This window comes from Alosa sapidissima, chromosome 1, assembly GCF_018492685.1.
Source record: "Alosa sapidissima isolate fAloSap1 chromosome 1, fAloSap1.pri, whole genome shotgun sequence".
Taxonomy (NCBI): Eukaryota; Metazoa; Chordata; class Actinopteri; order Clupeiformes; family Clupeidae; genus Alosa; species Alosa sapidissima.
The window spans coordinates 41,597,465-41,617,843 of record NC_055957.1 but is presented as its reverse complement, the minus strand read 5'-3'; the positions used below and the strand labels follow the sequence as shown (position 1 = coordinate 41,617,843).

Genomic DNA, 20,379 nt, shown 5'->3' with positions numbered 1-20,379 from the left:
ACCTTCATCCGTTCACCCAACAAAGTATCTTTGATACATTTAAGCAATATAAAGTATATATTTTATAATAGCCTTTACTCTCTAGATATTATTCAACATGAATTGGGACATGTCCCACCTTCCTCCACAGTTGTGTCCAAATAGAGAAAAGGCCAGGAGCTTCTTTCCACAGGAGCAATCCAGCTCTCAGCAGTCAAGTGTCTTTCTGCTTTGGGATGAGCCTATCAACAGGTAACTGCCTGGAAATCAGAATCAGAAAGAACATTTTAAATGTTTAGAGTACCAAGAAAGAAACTACAATCTCAGTGTTTCTTTTGACATGTTCAAACATACAGATGACTAAAGTTCACCTACTGTATACAACACAGGCCTATGTCTTGAAAATAGTGCACTAAAGTATTTGAGGAGGGTGGAATAAGTCTTAATTCATGTTAATGGTTTGGGTTAAGTGCTTAGTTATGGTTTGGGTTAAGTGCTTAAATTAGCTGTGTAGGCCAGAATGTATGTTGGTTCATCAATATGGGTCTATATACACTAGACATAGACCCAAGGTTGGACATGTCTTAATTCATATTAATTGACATCTACAGGCTTTAAGAAAATATATAGTTTAAGTGGTTGAATCAATAGTCTCTTACTGCTGGAGGCCAAAATGTATAAGCTGTACAGGAGGTGATCAGCCACACTGGTGCAGACATATTCACTGTGTAGATAAACTTAGGCTATAGAATTATGCATGGGAAAAAGGCCGGGAAAAAGAAAGTGTATCTATTTGCGTATCAACATTTACATCAATTGCCATCTATGCACTACTTATGCTAACAAACACCTGTCCAAGACCAGGTACCTGTCACAAGCACAGAGAGAGAGAGAGAGAGAAGAGAGAGAAGAGAAGAGAACAGGTAGCAGTTGGCGGACCATTTCCTCAGGTTGCCTGAGGTGCTGGTCCTGGGCCCTCATTACTTCCTAACTCTGAAATCCTATATTATCTCAGGCATTACAGAAACATGTTCCCTCACTGCATCCAGGGAAAAAATCCTATCTTAACTGAAGATAGGAATTTGCCCATTATAGAACCATCCTAACTCAAGAATTTCCTTACTTAGGAATTCTAACTTAGGATGGCACAGACCCGGTCCTAAATTCAAAATAACTGCCAAAACAACAACACTCACAACAACAACACTCACATCCACACCACTCACAACGACACTACAACAACAACAACACTCACAACAACAACTCACAACAACAACAACATTCACAACAATAACAACACTCAACTCACAACAACACTCAACTCACAACAACACTAACAACACCAACAACACCAACAACACTCACATCCACATCCCAGTAAGCCCATGACATTCTCTATTCCTGTATTGACAAGAAATAGAACACAAATGCATCGAGCTTATAGGGTAAACCAGTCCAATCTCCTACCCGTACCACATCAACCTCAGATTTCCCCCATGGATCATATTTCCCCAACACTTAAACTAACAAAACTAGCACTCCTAAATATCAGATCTCTTTCAAACAAATCATTCTTAATTCATGATCTAATTTGCACACACAACCTTGATTTTTTACTTTTAACTGAGACATGGTTAGATCAAGCAAACAGTGCTGCTACTCTCATCGAATCAGCTCCCCCAAACTTCAGTTTTTTGAGTGCTACCAGAGCAAATAAAAGAGGTGGGGGGATAGCCACAATTTTCAAGACGTCTTTTCAGTGCAATCAGTCGTCATTCGGTGACTTTACTTCATTTGAATATCTGTGTGCATGCATTAAGTCTTCTCCTCAGATTTTATTACTGACAATTTACAGGCCTCCAAAACATTCAGCTAAAGTTTTTCTTGAAGAGCTAGGTGAACTGCTATCAGTTGTTTGCATAGAGTTTGACTGTCTTATTATATCAGGGGATCTAAACTTGCATGTGGATAATCCTGAAAACAATTATGCCAAGGAATTCATTGCACTAATCGATACTTTCTCCCTAACACAGCATGTACAGGGGCCAACACACTCTCTCGGCCATACCCTCGACCTTGTTATCACAAAGGGTCTCGATGTCTCTACAGCTGTTAAAGACCTGGCCTTATCTGATCATTTCTGCGTGTTCTTTGATGTGTCTATGTCCCCACACACTCAAAACACAGCTATGATGGTAAAAAGGAGAATCATAAATGATCAGACAAGTGCTCTCTTTGAGCAAGCACTTTCACTAAAGTCAAGTCAACTGTCAGACTCTGAAGACTTATTTGATCACTTTAATGCAAAAATTGCAAACATTATGGATGACATTGCTCCATTACAATTCAAGAAAGTTAAGGACAAACAGAAAGCACCATGGAGGCAAAATCCAGCAGTTAAACTTCTAAAAAGAGAGTGTAGGAAGACTGAAAGAAAATGGCGTAAATACAAACTTCAGATCCACTATGAAATCCATAAAGAGATGCTCCGCACATATAACTCTGAAATATGCAAAGCAAGACAGTCTTTCTTTTCTAACATTATCAATAGAAGTTCAAATAACACTCGTATTCTATTTTCAACTGTTGATAAGTTAACAAATCCCCCCTCACAATTAGCGCCTGAACTTCTCTCAACTAATAAATGCAATGAGTTTTCATCTTTTTTTAAAGGTAAAATTGACAAAATCAGACTCAGCATATCTGCTCAATTACAAATTCAACAACCTGAACTTCCAGCAACAAACAGAGGGAAACTAAACTTGATGTCAGAGTTCAGCTTGATAGACTACGAAACACTTGAAAAAACGGTACAGAATCTCAGCCCTTCCACATGTGTCTTAGACACTCTGCCTACCAATTTCTTCAAAACTGTTTTTCACCTCATAGCGGCGGATGTCCTTCAAATTGTAAATGTATCATTGCTGTCTGGCACTTTTCCTAAGTCACTGAAAACAGCTGTTGTAAAGCCACTTCTCAAGAAGAATAACCTGGATGCCTCCATGCTAAACAATTACAGGCCCATATCCAATCTACCTTTTATTGGCAAAATTATTGAAAAAGTAGTCTTTAATCAATTAACCACCTTCCTAACATCAAATGGGTATTTTGATTACTTTCAGTCTGGTTTTCGGGCAAATCACAGCACTGAAACAGCTCTCATTAAAGTTTCCAATGACATACGCCTCAACACAGATTCAGGTAAAACATCAGTCCTAGTGCTACTGGACCTTAGTGCAGCATTTGACACTGTTGATCACAATATTTTACTACACAGACTAGAACACTGGGTTGGATTTACAGGCATAGTTATCATCTGGCTAAAATCATATCTACAAGAAAGGAGCTTCTTTGTTGCCATCGGAAACTGTACCTCAACAACAACGTCCTTGACCTGTGGTGTTCCCCAGGGGTCGATCTTGGGGCCACTATTATTCAACCTCTATATGCTCCCACTTGGACAAATCATTCAAAATAATTTGATTTCATATCATAGCTATGCAGATGACACACAAATTTACTTAGCTCTATCACCAAACAACTATGGTCCTCTTGAATCTATGTGTCAGTGTATAGAACAAATCAACACCTGGATGTCTCAAAATTTTCTTCAGCTGAACAAAGAAAAAACTGAAGTAATTATATTTGGTAAAAATGAGGAAAGACTTAGGGTTGCCACTCTCCTTGACACAAAAGGGTTGAAGGCAAAGGATACTGTTTAAAACCTTGGTGTATTAATTGACAGTGATCTAAATTTCAACAGCCACATGAAATCGATAACTAAATCAGCTTTTTACCACCTCAAAAATATTGTCAAACTCAGAGGGCTGATGTCAAAACATGACTTAGAAAAACTCATTCATGCATTTATCTCCAGCAGGGTTGATTACTGCAATGGACTGTTCACAGGCCTTCCTAAAAAGACTATTAAACAGCTTCAGGTGATACAAAATGCAGCAGCTAGGACTCTAACAAAAACTAAAAGAACTGACCACATTACTCCAATTCTTAAGTCCTTGCACTGGCTTCCAGTAAGTCACAGAATTGACTTTAAAGCACTATTGCTTGTTTATAAATCAGTAAATGGAGCAGGACCTAAATACTTGTCGGACATGCTTCAGCAGTACACACCTTCTCGTCCTCTCAGGTCCCAGGTGAAAAACCTGCTAGTAAAACCTACAGTTAGAACTAAACATGGTGAAGCAGCTTTTAGCTGCTATGCGGCTCAGCTGTGGAACCAACTTTCGGATGACATTAAAAAGGCCCCAACTGTAGCCAGTTTTAAATCTAGACTTAAGACCAAACTGTTCTCAGACGCTTTCTGCTAACTGTGCCGAGTTACAAATTCTGAATCTGCCTCGATAATTATTCTACTTTGTCTTTTATTACTTTTTTTACTACTTTTGCCTTTGTTTTTGCTTACTAATTATTCTTTATTTTTAAATGATTTTACCTTGTGTTTTATGTTTTCTTTTTATTATGATCTTTACCTTTTAACTATTCTTTGACTATATTGCCCTTCTATGCTTTTATTTGTTATTATCGTTTGGTTTTGTTTATGTAAAGCACATTGAATGACCTCTGTGTATGAAATGTGCTATATAAATAAACTTGACTTGACTTGACTTGACTTGACTTGACTAACACTCACATCCACACCACTCACAACAACACTCACAACACCAACAACACTCACAACAACACCAACAACACTCACAACAACAACAACACTCACAACAACAACAACACTCACAACAACACCACCCCAGCAATGATTTCAATTTCAGAGGGGTATTTACAAAACACGTTTTAAACATGTTTCATCCAGTCCTTCCAGTTGCAGAGTTCGCAGGGGCCTGCACAATAAATTGTTATAAAATCGCGATCTCGATTCACCCCTGTGCGCAATTTAATTTTTAAATGACTTCGATTCTCATTTCATTTTACGAGCCGACTGCATCACAAACGCTGCTACTTTCTTCTGTGAGTTTTAAAGCGCTCTCAAATGCTGTAATGCTCTCTCTCCCTTCTAAGTTCTCACAAAGGTCAGGGATTCACCCTCAGCCAATGACAAAGCGCCTTTTAGTCACATGTTTCACTGGTGGAGCGAGCACAGTGGCCTAGTCAAAGATCCTTGATTACTAGCAAGATAGAGCAACGTAATTTGTTACTATGGGAGCAAAACGGGACAGTTCCGGTCTGCATAAGTGGGAGTGTCACCTTACGTCACTAAATAAACTTTCTCTCTTAATAAGCAATAAGAACAGATAAACCTAATTGTGTTCACAGTATTATTGTCTATAATCATGTATGATACCAATGAATCATTCTTTAGGACATGATATGAATAATTTAATTAGTCATGTGAACCGAGCTAGCTAGCTAGCTAACGCTAGCTTAAAATGCTATACAAGTGGATGGGAGTAGCTATGGCAATACAGCTATGCGCTAACAAGTGACTAGTAGTTGAAGGACTTCGCTTAAACTTAATATACTGTTGCAAATTCACTTGAGTATAAACTATCCACTTTAACTAATGTAAGTAATGTTATTCAGCTAGTTGTCATTTCAAAGAAATTACACTTATCCGTTTAAAATTTTACCTTAGCTAAGAGGATAGCTAGCATGCTAACAATCGGACACTAACTGGCAGCAGCATGGTCTGATATTAAGTTATTTTATCACAAATCCGAACGCTAATTACACTTTTAGGCTTGAAATGATCCCAAACACTTACAGATTATGACAAAAATTTCCAAAAAACCCTCAACAAATCCAGAAAGACATAATGACCAATTTATTGGTAAAATTCCACAAGTCTCCATTGACATTAGTGCAGCGAGCATAGACATAATATACATAGACGCCGCATCGACCGCTACTCCTTACTAGCGCTGACGAGATTTGGAGCCGCCATCTTGGACCGGTCATCCACTCCACTCAGTGTAATCTGTTTGGCCTGTGAGATGAGCTGTCAGCGCACTTAATTAATCATATCTCACTGAATACCGAACAGATTCTCACTCGGTTTTTTTTGCTGCAAAGGTCATACATGTAGCTATGATACAGGACACATGATTTAGCGTATTTTAATATTCATAGTGGGTTTAACAGTAATAGAATATTCTGATATATGATATAAAGTGACCTGACGTCCGATATCAAAACTGGGAACATAATCCATCTTTGACAGCATAGACAAAACTAGTTTGATACAAGTTTAATGAGTTAAATATAGTTCACAGTTGACAGAAAAGTTCCATCAACAGCATTATTCACAGAAAGGTTCTATAAACATTTAAGTGAGATCAGTGCCATTCAGACATCTGAGGGGTATTCCAAGTAGGCCTATGTGGTTTAGTGACAAACTTGGGTAAATTGACAGAATAAGTTGTAAACCTTCCAGTAGAAAAGCTGTATACAGGAAACATGGTTGTGTGTATTTTAATATTCATAGTGGGCTTAATAGTAATAGAATATTCTCATATATGATATATTATAAAGTGATGACATCCAATATAAACACTGGGAACATAACTAATCCATGTTTGACAGCATAGACAGAAACTGGTTTGATACAAGTTTTAATGGGTTAAATTGACAGAAAAAATCCATTAACATTTTCAGTTCAGTGCCATCAAAAATAAAGTTTGATGAACAGACATTGGTGTGGCATAAGTAAAGGAAATGGAGTAACTGGGTTCAATATCAACAGCATTTGTTAGACAAGTTCCATAAATATTGTAAAGTGCAAGTTTGTAGGTTTGTTTCTGATCCTTAAAAAACAGACATTGGTTTGGCATAGTAAGTGTAACTTCATCAATTCAAGACAAAAAGGTGACTTGTCACTTGTACAGTGTCAATGGGTTCATCAACAGCATCTGTTATTTACAGTTCACAGAAAGCTTTCAGCCCCAATGAAGAGATTAAATAAATAAGAATTAAGAAACATTTTAGAAACTGCTAAGATCAGCCCCGTTCATTGCAATCAGTAAAGAATCGGGGAGTGTCTTCACAGGCTCAGTGAGACAGAGGTTACTGTCATGCAGTTGGTTCTATGATTTCGATAACTGGTGCATGTAATTTTGTATGTTCCCACCTTGCTAAAATTGCTTGGGTACACTTTGGCTAAGAAAAAAGTGCTTCAGACAGCAGGTGGGCAAATAAGATAGCAGTACATAGTGAAACTGGGTAAACTCCCTAAAAGAGGACTGAGTCAACCAGACGATGGGAAAATGGGACACAGAGTGGTGAATGCAGGTGATGAAGGTGGAGCTCATAAATCAAATATTCAGTCACAGTGTAGCAGATGCCCTCCAATACTGCAATGAAGAGCTGCACCTTCCTCAGTTCCAGGGATGTGAGGAGACTATTCAGTTCATTCACAGTCTCCTTGAGCAAGGCAGTTGTTCTGGGGAGATATAAAATAATTAAATTAATAAAATGAATAAAGGAATTTGAGAGGCATCTTATTCTTGTTAGGGTAAATGACATGTGAATAATACAGTGTTGGGCAAGCTACTTAGACATTGTAGTGAGCTAAACTATCAGTTACTCTGCTATGAATAAAACACTACACAATACTACCACCCAGTCAAATGTATTATTAACACAAACACAGCAGTAGGCTAGTTCTCTACATAGGAAGCTACTTTAAATTGTGCCAATTACACATGACAAGAAAAGTGTAGCTTGTGTGGCTAAGCCACTTGATAAATAAAGAAGTTAAGCTATTGAAAAGTTACTTTATTCAGAAAATAGTGAAGCTACCAACACGCTTAGGCTACAAGTAGCAGCTAGCGATTGCCCAATAATATAGGCTACAGTCTGTGCCACTTGTGTAAAATTCGCCAGCCAAATCTAGTATGATTTATTTCTACAATAGCCTTTTTGTGTCAGTTGTAATCTAAGTCAGTGTTATGGAATATGACTTATTAAGTCTCAGTTCAGCCAGGTGAACACCGAGTAAACAGCCTAGCTAGCTGGCTACGATTCTCATACAGTAATATCAAAGATCCTTGCTCCTTCTCAACTCTCTGGTAATATTCTATTCACAAAATACAACCATTAGTACGGTAATGTTAAATCTTACTTGAGAAAAGTAAATCCCCCGAGCCCTGTTTGCGATGGTTCGTCGATGTGAGCAGGAACATGCTGCACAGTACTGGCATCTTGTGTCTTCTGCTGCAACGCAACGAGGAGTATGACCGGTCCAAGATGGCGGCCGCATTTCTCGTTTCCAGCAGCCAATGCGGCGTCTATGTATATTATGTCTATGGCAGCGAGGGTTTACTCTGGTCTGCATAAAGGGGGATTCCCCCCCCCCCCCCCTTGCAATAATCGAACGCGGAAATTGTCGAACGTTTGCGCCTCTCGCTCCGCTCTAACCCTCTCTGGCCTAGTTTGGGAAGCCTTCGGGGCTGCAGCATCGTCCAACTAGTGCGACAGGAAATAAACAACATTGATGTTGATGAAAACGCAGTAGCCTAGCAGTGTTGGGGTAACGAGTTAAAGTTACGCACTACAGTACCGAAGGTAACAGAAGTAAGGTAACACATTACAATTAAAATTTCAGTAATTAGTTACAGTTACTGAATACTGATTCTGGAGGGCACTGTATGTACTATTTTTGGTAGCCTACTGTACTTAAATGGCCAGTACTTTCTTTATTCATTGAAGCCTCTCTATGTTTAGAGGCGCAATGTGCTATAGGTGCCAAAAAATCTATGTTTGGTACTGCAGTTTGCACTGCATTTGCTAATTTGTTTTGTCATGATTTATGTGTACAATAAACATTAGACTTAATGAAAAAAAATCGTGGCAGAGAATTGTGATATCAATTCTAAGCTAAAACATTGTGATTCATATTTTTCCATGAATCGTGCAGGCCTATAGAATAGTGTTAGAAATAAAACTACCCTTGAATTGCATTGCAATAGTTATACTTGTTCCCTGAAGTTGGTAGTAGGCCAGGGGTGGGCAAACTGCGGCCCGCGGGCTGGATCCGGCCCGCCAAGCACTTTAGTCTGGCCCGCCAAGTATTTAATTTGGTTATCAGGCTGCTCGCTATTTTTTTTCCTGTGATAGACGATGTTGGTTAGCTTTACTGCAAACTGCTCTCACTCTTCTTAGAGAACGTTTACAATGTCAATGTCAAAACATCATGTAACATAGAGATGATAGGCCCATCTCCTTTGCAGCTGATCTAACTTGAACGTTATGCTACTCCATTTAATTGGGAACGCGTCCGAGCACTCACGAGAGGGAAAGAGAGGGGCAGGTTCCAGCTGGCTTGTCATTGTTGATAATTGATATCTCCTTCTTATAAGAAACTTTTAAACTGAAATCATATGAAGGCAACAGTAGCTCCCACTACTGACCATTTATAAACTGTGAGAGGGCACAGCCAGCTACAGCAGTAGCCATAGTGGAGCGGAGCTGGCAGAAGATACAGTAATTGAGAACTAAACATGAATTGTTGTCAAAGCGACAGTGCACAATTTATAAATTTGTTAAACAGCATCAATTTAGCAGTATTTAATAAGCAATTAATATTTGGGGGGTCCGGCTCGCTGGCCAATTTTCAAAACCCAATGTGGCCTTTGAGCCAAAAAGTTTGCCCACCCCTGTAGTAGGCATATAAGCAACGGCGGATTGATATTACCTAGGCTACTACTAGGTGTCCCGATTGGAGTCGATTGGAGTGCGCTTTTCTGTTTACTTTTCAGCGCAGTACTACTAACCGGAGCAAGTAAAATTCCGGCGCTGCTAAGAAGCTAGTCCCTCAAAATGTAATGCGATCATTGAAATAAAAGGATAGAATAATCTTAGAAATAAAACTATCAACACAGACATTTACATCGATAGTCTGGCGTTATAATTTATTTGGGTGTCACCGGACAGTGGATGGGTACACTACTAACTGGATAGGACCGTTTTTGCTGCCACTGCTACTGAAATGTACTGTGAATCTGTGACGTGCCTCAAGATCTAACGGACTAATGAGCTGCACCTGAGAGCAGGTCTCCAGCTAAAAGGGCTGCTTCCTCTGCCCTTGGGAGGGCCATTCATACTTTGGGTTTTGGACATGCAACACTGCACTCAGACACATTACAAACACACAACATCCATGCATTACTGATGACTGACTTGGACACACCTCACACTGTTTGTTTGTTTGTTTGTTTGTTTGTTATTTGGTTAGTTTGGTTAATAAATCCATACTTTAGTTCAAAGTCAAAGTCAAAGTCAAAGTCAGCTTTATTGTCAATTTCTTCACATGTTCCAGACATACAAAGAGATCGAAATTACGTTTCTCACTATCCCACGGTGAAGACAAGACATATTTTACCAATTTAAGTCCACAGACAAACATAACATTCAAGTAAACAAAAAAGTAAGTAAATAAGAGGGCACATATAATAATGAAAAAATAAGAGCAGCAAAATTTGGTTGAAATTGTGCATGGACAGTCAATAAAATACTAGTGCAAAGTCAGGCCAATAAAAGGCTTGGGTAGTTCTGTTTGACCTAAGTAATAAAGAAAGTGGCATAGTGGTGCAAGTTATGTAAGAGCAGCAGAAGTGTTGTGTTTTCAGGACAACAACACCAAGTTGTAAAGTGTACAAGTGTGCAAGTGGAGTAGTGCAGTAGTAGTTGTAGTAGTAGTTGAAGATCCAACCTCTCGACTCCCTCTTCGGTTGTGGCCTTACCCCTAGGTCATAACAGCAGCCAATGTGAAAAATGTGAGGTAGTACAAAAACAGTGCAAGATGTACTTACCTAGGACGACTGAAGGAATTGCGACCAAACCAAAGACATGGGTCTAGTGCGAGAGGGTGGGGGTAGAAAGGAGTGTAGAAGTCCAACACATCGGACCAGCTTTAAAAAAAAAAAAAAAAAACAATCTTAATATAATAAAAGCTCAGTTAGAATCAATTCATAAGCATATTTGTTTGTGATACGTTCTACCTCTAAATGTAAGCTTACACAAAGGGAGATAACAGTATTTTTTCCGGCTTTCAGTTTTTCTGAACATGCTAGCGAATGTGTAATTTACATACCGGCTGGCTGTGCCTCTTAAATCACGAAACAATGAATGTCCAATGGCAGTCTACTCAGAGCATCTGCATTTGTGTGGTCTCGGCCTACCTTGTAGATAATGGTGTACTCATATGCTCCTAATGTGACAGCCCATCTCTGTATCCGGGGAGATGTCATCTGTGGTATGGCTCTCATTTCACTAAATAGTGAAATTAGCGGCTTATGGTCTGTCACAATGGTGAACTTTCTCCCGTACAAATATTTGTGGAATTTCTTCACTCCAAACACTACGGCCAGTCCCTCCTTGTCTAGCTGCGAGTCATTTTTCTCAGCGGCATTGAGAGTCCTTGACACAAACCCTATAGGTCTGTCTAAGCCATCTGGCATTTGATGGGAAAGCACTGCCCCCACCCCGTAGGGCGAGGCATCACACGCCAAGATGATGGGTTTGTTTGAATCATAGTGAACTAACACACTACAGGATTGAAGAAGCGCTTTTGATTCTGTGAATGCCTTCTGCTGCTTTGAACCCCATGACCATTTTCCCTCCTTTTTTAATAGGGCATGTAGCAGAGCCAGTAGCGTGGAGAGTTTTGGGAGGAATCTGTGGTAATAATTCAACAACCCCAGGTAAGCTTTCAATTCAGTGACATTTTTTGGTTCCGGGGCTCGGGCTATCGCATCTACCTTTTCTGTCAGAGGATGCAATCCACTGGCGTTTATCTTGTGGCCTAGGAATGCCACCTCTTTACCCATGAACTCACACTTGCTTCTTCTTAACCTCAGTCCGCTCTTCTCCAATCTGTGGAGAACTTCCTCCAGGTTTTCCAAGTGATTTTGTTCAGTGGAGCCTGATATCAGGATGTCGTCCAAATAAATGGCAACATTTGGAATGCCCCCTAAGATGCCCTCCATGGTTCTCTGGAAAATAGCTGGACTTGATGCTACTCCAAATGGTAGACGTGTATATTTGAACAGGCCTTTGTGTGTGTTAATGGTTACATACTTCCTGGATTCTTCCTCCAGAACGACCTGTTGATAGGCATGACTCATGTCCAATTTTGTAAAGTGTTGTCCCCCATTTAACTGCGCAAACAGGTCCTCAACCTTAGGGATTGGGTACTGGTCCACCCGTGATGCTCGGTTAACAGTGAGTTTATAATCCCCACATATTCGGATTGATCCATCAGGTTTTCTGACTGGGACAATAGGCGCCACCCACTCTGCAAACTGCACTGGTTCTATGATTTTGTTGTCCTGCAGCCTCTGTAGCTCTCTCTCTTAACTAGTGGCTTTACAGCATATGGCACTGGTCGTGGTTTACAGAATCTTGGCTGTGCCTCCCTATCCACATTTATCTTTGCTGTGACACCTTTCAGTTGTCCCAACCCCTCTTTAAACACTTCCGTGTGTCTTTCAAGTACCTTTTCCAGCTGTAATGGAGGTGCTGACTCCACCCTGTTGATCAGTTGATCCACCATGGCAAGCTCCTGTAGCCAGCTTCGCCCTAGTAGGTTTGGTCCTTCACCCTCCACTATCACCATTGGCACTGTCTTTTCTGTGTTTTCATTCTGCACCTGCACATGTGCCATGCCCAGCACTCCGAGCCTCTCTCCAGTGTAGGTTTTTAATTTTATCGAACAGGGTTTCAGTTCTGACATTGCTGTTTTCTTCCACAACTGCATGTATTGCTTTTTGCTTACTATGGTCACCCTACAGCCGGTGTCAATTTCCAATGTTACCTTCATTTCATTGATGTTTACTGTGCGAGTGATGGGAGCCACTTTGGATAATTCTTGTGACATGCTATATATGGTGTGAGTGCTAATGTCCTCTGTGTCACTCTCTTCCTCCCCTCTTAGCAAATGCGTCCGCTGCACTTTCCCAAAAACTGCTGTCACCTTTCTGACCCTTGTGTGTTGCTTTCTGTACATTTTGCATACCCGCCTTAGATCTGCAGGCCTTCTTAATGTGTCCCCTCTTACCACAGTTGTGGCAGAGTTCTGTAGCAAACCTACATTCAGCCACCATGTGCTGTCCTTCACAGCGGTAACAACAGGGGAGTTTACGGTGTGTATTCTCAGCAGACACCTTGTGGACAGTTGCTTGAGCTTTTGCCACGTGTGCATTTTGAACAGTGTCCTCTGCTAACATCCCTTGAAGATCTTTCACATCCTTTGATGCTGATTCCATTGCTTGGCATAACTTTAGGGCCCTATCGAATGTCAGGTCTACTTCCGACAACAGCCTCCGTTGCATTCTATCGTCATTCACTCCTCACACTAATCTGTCTCTCAGCATTTGTGGCAGTGTAGCCCCGTATTCGCAATGTTGGGCCAACTTCCTCAACTCAGCCACATAGACTGTAATAGACTCGTTGCTCTTCCGTATGCGTGAATTAAATTTAAATCTTTGCACAATTTCACTGGGTTTGGGGTTGAAATGAGCCTTAAGGATCAGCGTGAGCTGTGCATACGTTTTCTCTTTAGGCACTTGGGGGCTGACTAAACTTCGTAATAAACTATAAGAGGCTAAACAGCTTTCTGTCTGTCTTGGTCTGTGATATCATTTGCCTCGAAGAAAAATTCTAGCATTTCACTATATTCTTCCCAAGATTGAGACATAGCATCAAAAGGAGTAACCGTTCCTATCACCGCTGCCATTCTTCGTGGTTCGGGGATCTCGTGCTCCTCGTCTGAAAGGTTCGCCACACTTGCAGGTTTTCACCGTCTCAACTGAAACTTCTGGCTTTATTCCTCGTCGGCAATTGTGTGATATCCTTGAAGTGCTGAGGAATCACCACATTTGTATGTTCTCCAAACTGGTGTCTTTATAGACCTCTCCAGAATAAGTCCCGCCTCCTAACTTCCGTATCCATCCAACCTTTGGTCGTCAAATGTCTATGAGAAATAACATGGCGTTTTGAAAGATCGTACCTGTCAAACTCTGTAGGTGACAAAGTAGAAAAAGCTGCTGGGCAGATTGGTCTACACACTTCTGCCATCTAGTTTCCACTGGATTTTTTGATTTTCGGTGCCGTCTAAGAAGTATAGTCTATAGTATACTACCAGCCTTTTCTACTTCGCTACCTACAGATGTTTTACCGGTATGATATTTCGAAACGCCATGTTATTTCCCATAGACAATCGACGCCAGGAAGTTGGATGGATACGGAAGTTACGGAGGCGGGACTTATTCTGGAGAGGTCTGAAGGACTGACCGAACACGCATACACACAAGCTGCCACCAGAGCCCGTCTACGGAGAGCCTTGGCACTTCCTATTAAGCCCCATTGTATGGAAATTGGTTGCAGTTCCATTACAATTCCACTGGGGGTGATCGCGGGCGAGTGCAGGTTGAATGGGGGTCTATGGAGCTAGACGGCTAAATGTATCTCTTTCACCTGCTTGTCGTGGAAGAATCGTAGATTTTATTGTAGTTTATGCAAGTTCAATATAGATTTTAGATCAAAAGTTGAATGAACGAGTACTTATGTCCTTTCCATTTCTTACAGGTTGGGTCAGTGTTGCCCATATCACGCTAGCATTGTGCTAATGAATGATGTCATTGACATATTTGAAAGACTTTTTAGAAGACTTACGTGACTTCAAAAAATATAAGAATCAACAGTGTGTATTTTCTTTGCCTCTCCTAGCGAATGCAACATTCAAATTACTACTCAAAAAATTATATACAGAGAAAAGTGGATATTGAGGGGTAAAGCTCCATAGACCTCCATGCATTCTGCATTCGCCTGCGAGCGCCCTCAAGTGGAATCTGAGGAGGAACTGCAACCAGTCCAGAAACCGGAAGTAACCAGACAGTGCCAATTCTCTGCTGCCACCTAGAACCAAGGGGGCAGGCGAATTCCCGGAAGTAGAAGAATCGACGTAGGCTGGAGGGACCACCTCTCTGCTAACTCCCATAGAAGTCCATTCATTCTAGGATTTTTTTGAAATACCATAACTTCATATAACATATATCCTGTGCCGATATTGTAGCTTCTGTGTAATCCACATAAACACTACAAAGGCAAAACAGACTCCACTACCTCGTCCGTAACGTTGGTTACCCGTAAGAAGAATGGTTAGCTTGTTCGGTTGGAGGGAAGCTAGCTTTGACGTAATCTCTCTTTCGCGCCGTAGGGAGATAACCGTATTGTTTGGATAAGAAGCTCAGTCCACCTTACTGTCTATGACGGTAACTCATAAGCAAAACCTAGCATACACGACCGTATGTTAAGGTAAAGCATTACACAGAGGCAACCTAATAATAATAAAAAAGTAAACCTATTTTTTTTTAAAACGGCACTAATCATTACAGAGGTTTTCGATGGATTGACCGTAGGTCGGAAAAGTGGAAAGAAGATTAGCTTCAAGGCTATATGATAACTTTTTTGTTTTGTTGACTGTTTTTGAAGATGATCATGTATGGTAGCTTCAACATTAACACGACTTGGTGAGGATGATATTAATAAATATACATAAATAAATGTTTAACTTTGATGACTTTGAAGGCGAAGGAAGTGTGAGAATAATTTCAGTGTATCTATCATATGAGTTACAAGATTCAGTTCGATGGCTAACGTCACGAAGTTAAGTGTGAGTCTGCGCAGTACTGGGGGGACCAACTGAAAAATCGTTCTATTTGACTCAGTGCCCTCCCATTGAAAACGACGGAGTCTGTTCGTCCATTTCTTTTACTGTCTATGCCTAGAACTCCGGCGTCTTACTCTGCTAGTTGTTTCTCTGCTAGCCGGCATATCACCATAGAACATTAGCTCCCTCTAGAGGATATTCTGATGTATGCTTACGCATTCACTTCACTACAGTATAGGCCTAGGTTTGGACATTGATGGAGGAGCTGGGTGATAAGCTACAACTGCTGGACAAGGCCGCTGGACAATTTACATAGTAGCCTACCCTACAAACGTTTATTTAAATGGCACAAATCAGCACGCATGTAGCACAAATGATCGCGGCTATTTTGAGGAGATTTGGACACTGATGATGGGCTGAATGACGTCACACATGTAACACAGCGTGTTAACTTAAAAACATGGCTGCACAAATGTTATTTTTAACGGCGCAAATCAGCACAAACGATTGAGACCATTTTGGTGAGTTTTGGACATTTGATGGGGGGCTGGTGGCGTCACGCGAGTAATAAATAAACCATAATAACTTAGAAAACATAGTAGCACAAATGTTTATTTTGACGGCACAAATCAGCACAAACCTAACACCTAAGGGGGGGGGGCTGGATGACGTCCCACGTGTAACAAATAACGTGGAATATCTTAAAAAACATAGTAGCACAAATGTTACTTTTAACGGCAGAAATGAGCACAAACGTAGCACAAACGATTGACACTATTTTGGGGAAATTTGAACAAGTATGGGGGGCTAAGTGACGTAACTGACCAGAAAATGTGAAGTTTAATTACTTAAAACCCTTAACAGCACAAACGATCATTTTACGGCACAAACGTAGCACAAAAGAATAGCAGTGTTTTTAATCATTTTTGAATAACATGGGGGGCCAGCTTCACGCAGGTCTTTTAAATTACTTTTACCTAAATAACTGGAAACAGTAGAATTCTAAAGCAAAGGGCATTTTTGTCAGATAATCAGCGAAAATGTCACTGGTGCTGTAATGAATAGCCTAGTAGGCTATTTATAAGAATACAAAATTGTAAATCCATAATCTTGAAAGTACCAAAATAATCGTGATGATGTTTACCATAATCGAGCAGCCCTTAAATATTCCTAGGCTAGTTTCCTCCATCAAATTTCCAAGAATCGGATTAGGCCCACGGGTGGTAGGCTATTTCATGAATGCATCACAAATCAAAGGTTTGTTAGAGAGCGCGCCAACTACGGCGAGAGGGGCTGGGCAAGACCACTGCATGAATGACATCAACGCCGGCCTGGATTCTCCTCCTTTCTTCAGCGTCAACCAGAGAGATACGACCCATTTTGGAAGTTTTTGGCCCGTGCCTTGTGTGCATCTCCAAATCATCACAATGATCATCATAATTGAAGATCAGGTACGGCATGAAAAGTAATGTGTTGTCTTGAGTAGTGTTACCAAAATGTGATTATTTAGTTTCTAGGAAGTTCATCGTGTTAACGTTACATCGCTTGCCTGCCTCAGCCTACACGTTGTTATAAGCTAGCATAGAGGCTAGGTTTTGTCGGCGTTTTTAGCTGTATTGTTGACTTTTGTATTCTAGGCTTTTCGGTAGTTTGCGCATTTAGCTTACAGTATTAAGCAACCAATTTAATGTAGCCGCATCAACATTGTAATAGTAGCACAGGGTCAGATTAATTAATGTTAGTTAATCAATGTTAGCTTCATGCAAACGTGAGTATGTCTGTCCCCGTCGCAGTGGCGGGCATTTTGGGCTGAATGGCTGGAGCAAACTCGGAGTTTGCGTCCTGGCCCCATTCATCAGGCAAAGTTGAATGCTAGGCTACTTTACATTAGCCACTCGCATACACCACTGTTATACTGTGATAATTTTCACATTTTGCGAACGCGTTCAAGTTTAAACGTATTGCATTTTAAATAGCCAGTTTGATTAAACATAATGACACGCAAGGTGCTGCCATGAAGACCGGCTAGCCATGCTAAAGTTAGTGGGAACTGGCATGGTAGTGCGTTTAACGTCATGCTGGGTTTAACGCAATTGGTAGGCCTATTGAGTAGGATGTGACCCAGTGTTTTACTAGGTAGGCTAACGTTATTGATTACTAACAATACCCGAACAAACAATGACTTGCAAACGCAACATTTTGCTTTGTCACACCTCATCTAGTCCGGTCGATTTGGTAATATCCATTGTTTTTGATGCTGAACAGTATGTTGTGTATAGTCCAACACGTGACTCTTGTCCGTGGTTTGTCATGCGATAGGGATTAACGGTACTGTGTGGAGCGGTTTGAGTGCGATCTAGATGACGGCACGAGACACGGATTTGTCATTGTGGCTGTTCGACACCTCAAAGCCAAAATGCTCATGTGAAATCACCAATAACGTAATTTACTCATTGCAATCATGTCCTCGAATTTTTGGTGTCTACTGGTAAGATCCCTGCTAGTCTCCCGACCGCAATAGGCCAAGCCCTGTAGGTTACAGAAACAAATGCAGACACACTCCAGTACAAAGTCCCTAGTGTCATCTGAACTTTAGCCCATTGCTGCAACAAATATCCTTCAGTGAATGCTTTAAAACGCTGATAATATACATGTATCCTTGCAGGGTGGCTTTGACCAGGCATTGGCCGATGCAGGAGACAAACTTGTTGTTGTGGATTTCACAGCAACATGGTGTGGGCCATGTCAAAACATTGCACCTTTTTTCAAAGTAAGTGAACTTTCTACTTTATATTGTCCTCTTGCTCAGATTTCTGTGCTTAACTGCCCTACTAATGGTGCCTGCATTATTTAACTGCATGGGCTGTTTTATTATAGGTGTTATAGCCATTAAAATTAACCTCAGTAAGAGTATAGGCATAGGTTACCACCTGAATCATAGCACACTCTTAAATTCTATCTGACCTGTTGTAGTGTACTTTTAACTTGGCTACTTGGAGTTAACTATTGATGTTTTAGAAAGTACTTAGCTTCTTGTTGATATTTGACTAACATGTTTGAATTTCGTTTTTACTGATTTGCTCGCAATTTACCCGGATATCATAAAAATATTTATGTCTCACACGTAATCATGGGTGAGAGGGTTTTGAGAATCCATACAAGCCACAGCTTCATTCCAGAGAAATGGGAAGTCAGGGGCCTATTCAGTTCAGGGTACATAAGGATTGGCTCCAGAACTCCCAAGTTGTGTGGAATTCAGCATCAGTAACCGAGGCCAACTCATCTTGATGGAGAGAAACCTGAAAAAGTAGATGAGGATGTAGACTTCGTGAAGGGTTTTTGAGGCGAAAAAGATGAGAACTCTGGCGAACGTAAGGTAGAATAATTGGCCTTACGGTACAGTGTGTTTTGTTTGTTTACACCCCGACCCAGGGTCCCTTGCTTGGCTGACCTCCCTTCCCCGTGGAACAGTAATTTTAAACTTTTTTTCATAGGTGTCCCGCTTTTGTGCCTTATTTGACAGGATTACACAAAAACTACTGCCACAATTTTAATGAAATTTGGCGAAAGGGAAGCATGGAAGCATAGCATGGCTTTAGGAAGAAGCGGTAACATTTTGGCAGCTCTGGCCCGCATGGTGCCTCTGCAGACTTTGTTTTAACTAAGGTTGCGAGACACTGCATTCATGGGAGCCTGCTCCATTTGAATTTGACTCCAAAAATGTAATGGGTTCCGTTGTTGGCTCATGCTACCCCTCACCACCATGTTTCATGAAAATCAGGCCAGTAGTGTAGTGGACTTGCATAGTCCTTCCAACCAACCAACCAACAAATGGACAAGAGTGAAAGCATAGCCTCCTTGGGGGAGGGTCTGTTATGGATCCAGCGAGCATTGCCGGAGGTATATACTTTCTGTTGAGTGTCATTTTAGTCCCTGATTAACATTATAATCTGGTCTTCTCCCCTCTCATCTGCAGACACTGTCTGAAAAGAACACAAATGTGGTCTTCTTGAAAGTTGATGTGGATGAAGCACAGGTGAGTTACTTAGGCTAGTCTTTAAGTCTTATTGCTCAATTCAAAGTATTTTGCATCTGATTTTTTTGTGTGTGGCTGTTTACATTGTCTTTATTAAATGTGGTCAATATCAGAGTCCTACCCAGTGTGGACTGGTGACAGTCCCGTACTGACCCGCATATGCAAAAAACAACAACAACAAACAAACACACACACACACACAGCATGCAGCTAGCCCAAGTGACGGACTACCTTTGTAGCTCTCTTCCATTTCCAATGAGTGATGCTGTAACCTGCACCTGAGAGCGTGCTCCCAACTTCTGTGGTGCACCAGTGAAATGTTGGAATAACGTAAATAATGGAATAACCTCTGCTCTGCCAGCGCAAAATTCTAACGAAAGTTGATCAAGATTCATGTAAAAGTTGCATTGATTCCGATATAATTATTCTATGGTGGCTGATTGGTGCTAATGGCCTGCAATTTTTGACAATGCGTGCAAATCGATAAAGCTCTTGCAAATAGACAAAACACAAGCAACTTAAGAAAAAAAAATCTTGATCAATTTGACAACACATCCACAGCATATAGAAAACGCGCTGCAAATTCAAAACACAAAACCAAAATATAGCTGCAAGCAGAATAGGCCGGAGTAGCCACGGCGACAAGATAGAACTCAGCAGACACCCGCGATCAACACTTTCAACAAATGTCACATCAAACCATAGCTGATTTTGTAGGGCTGAA

At 40.8% G+C, this 20,379-nt stretch overlaps 2 protein-coding genes and 1 long non-coding RNA gene across 4 annotated transcripts in view; 2 read left to right on the top strand and 1 right to left on the bottom strand.

The window, feature by feature from the left end:
• Window positions 1-102: 102 nt before the first annotated feature.
• LOC121706706 lies at window positions 103-11,099 on the bottom strand. Its single transcript, XR_006031109.1, has 3 exons — window positions 11,042-11,099; window positions 10,761-10,859; window positions 103-239 (listed from the first exon to the last, which is right to left on the bottom strand). It is a non-coding gene; the product is annotated as an uncharacterized LOC121706706 (long non-coding RNA).
• Window positions 10,856-20,379, top strand: part of LOC121706695 (CD209 antigen-like protein E) — a 24,870-nt gene continuing 15,346 nt past the window's right edge. The window contains exon 1 of the mRNA XM_042088652.1: window positions 10,856-11,651. The gene's annotated coding sequence lies outside the window, so the exon portion shown is untranslated. The remainder of the gene's footprint in view (window positions 11,652-20,379) is intronic.
• Window positions 16,817-20,379, top strand: part of LOC121706646 (thioredoxin-like) — a 14,203-nt gene continuing 10,640 nt past the window's right edge. The window contains exons 1-3 of one of the 2 annotated variants that reach the window (XM_042088568.1): window positions 16,817-17,070; window positions 18,285-18,389; window positions 19,596-19,655. Coding sequence is in view for 1 of the 2 variants with exons in the window: in XM_042088559.1 (XP_041944493.1) it covers window positions 16,930-17,070; window positions 18,285-18,389; window positions 19,596-19,655 (306 nt within the window). In the remaining variant the exon portion in view is untranslated. The remainder of the gene's footprint in view (window positions 17,071-18,284; window positions 18,390-19,595; window positions 19,656-20,379) is intronic. The other variant, XM_042088559.1, reaches the window with a different exon arrangement.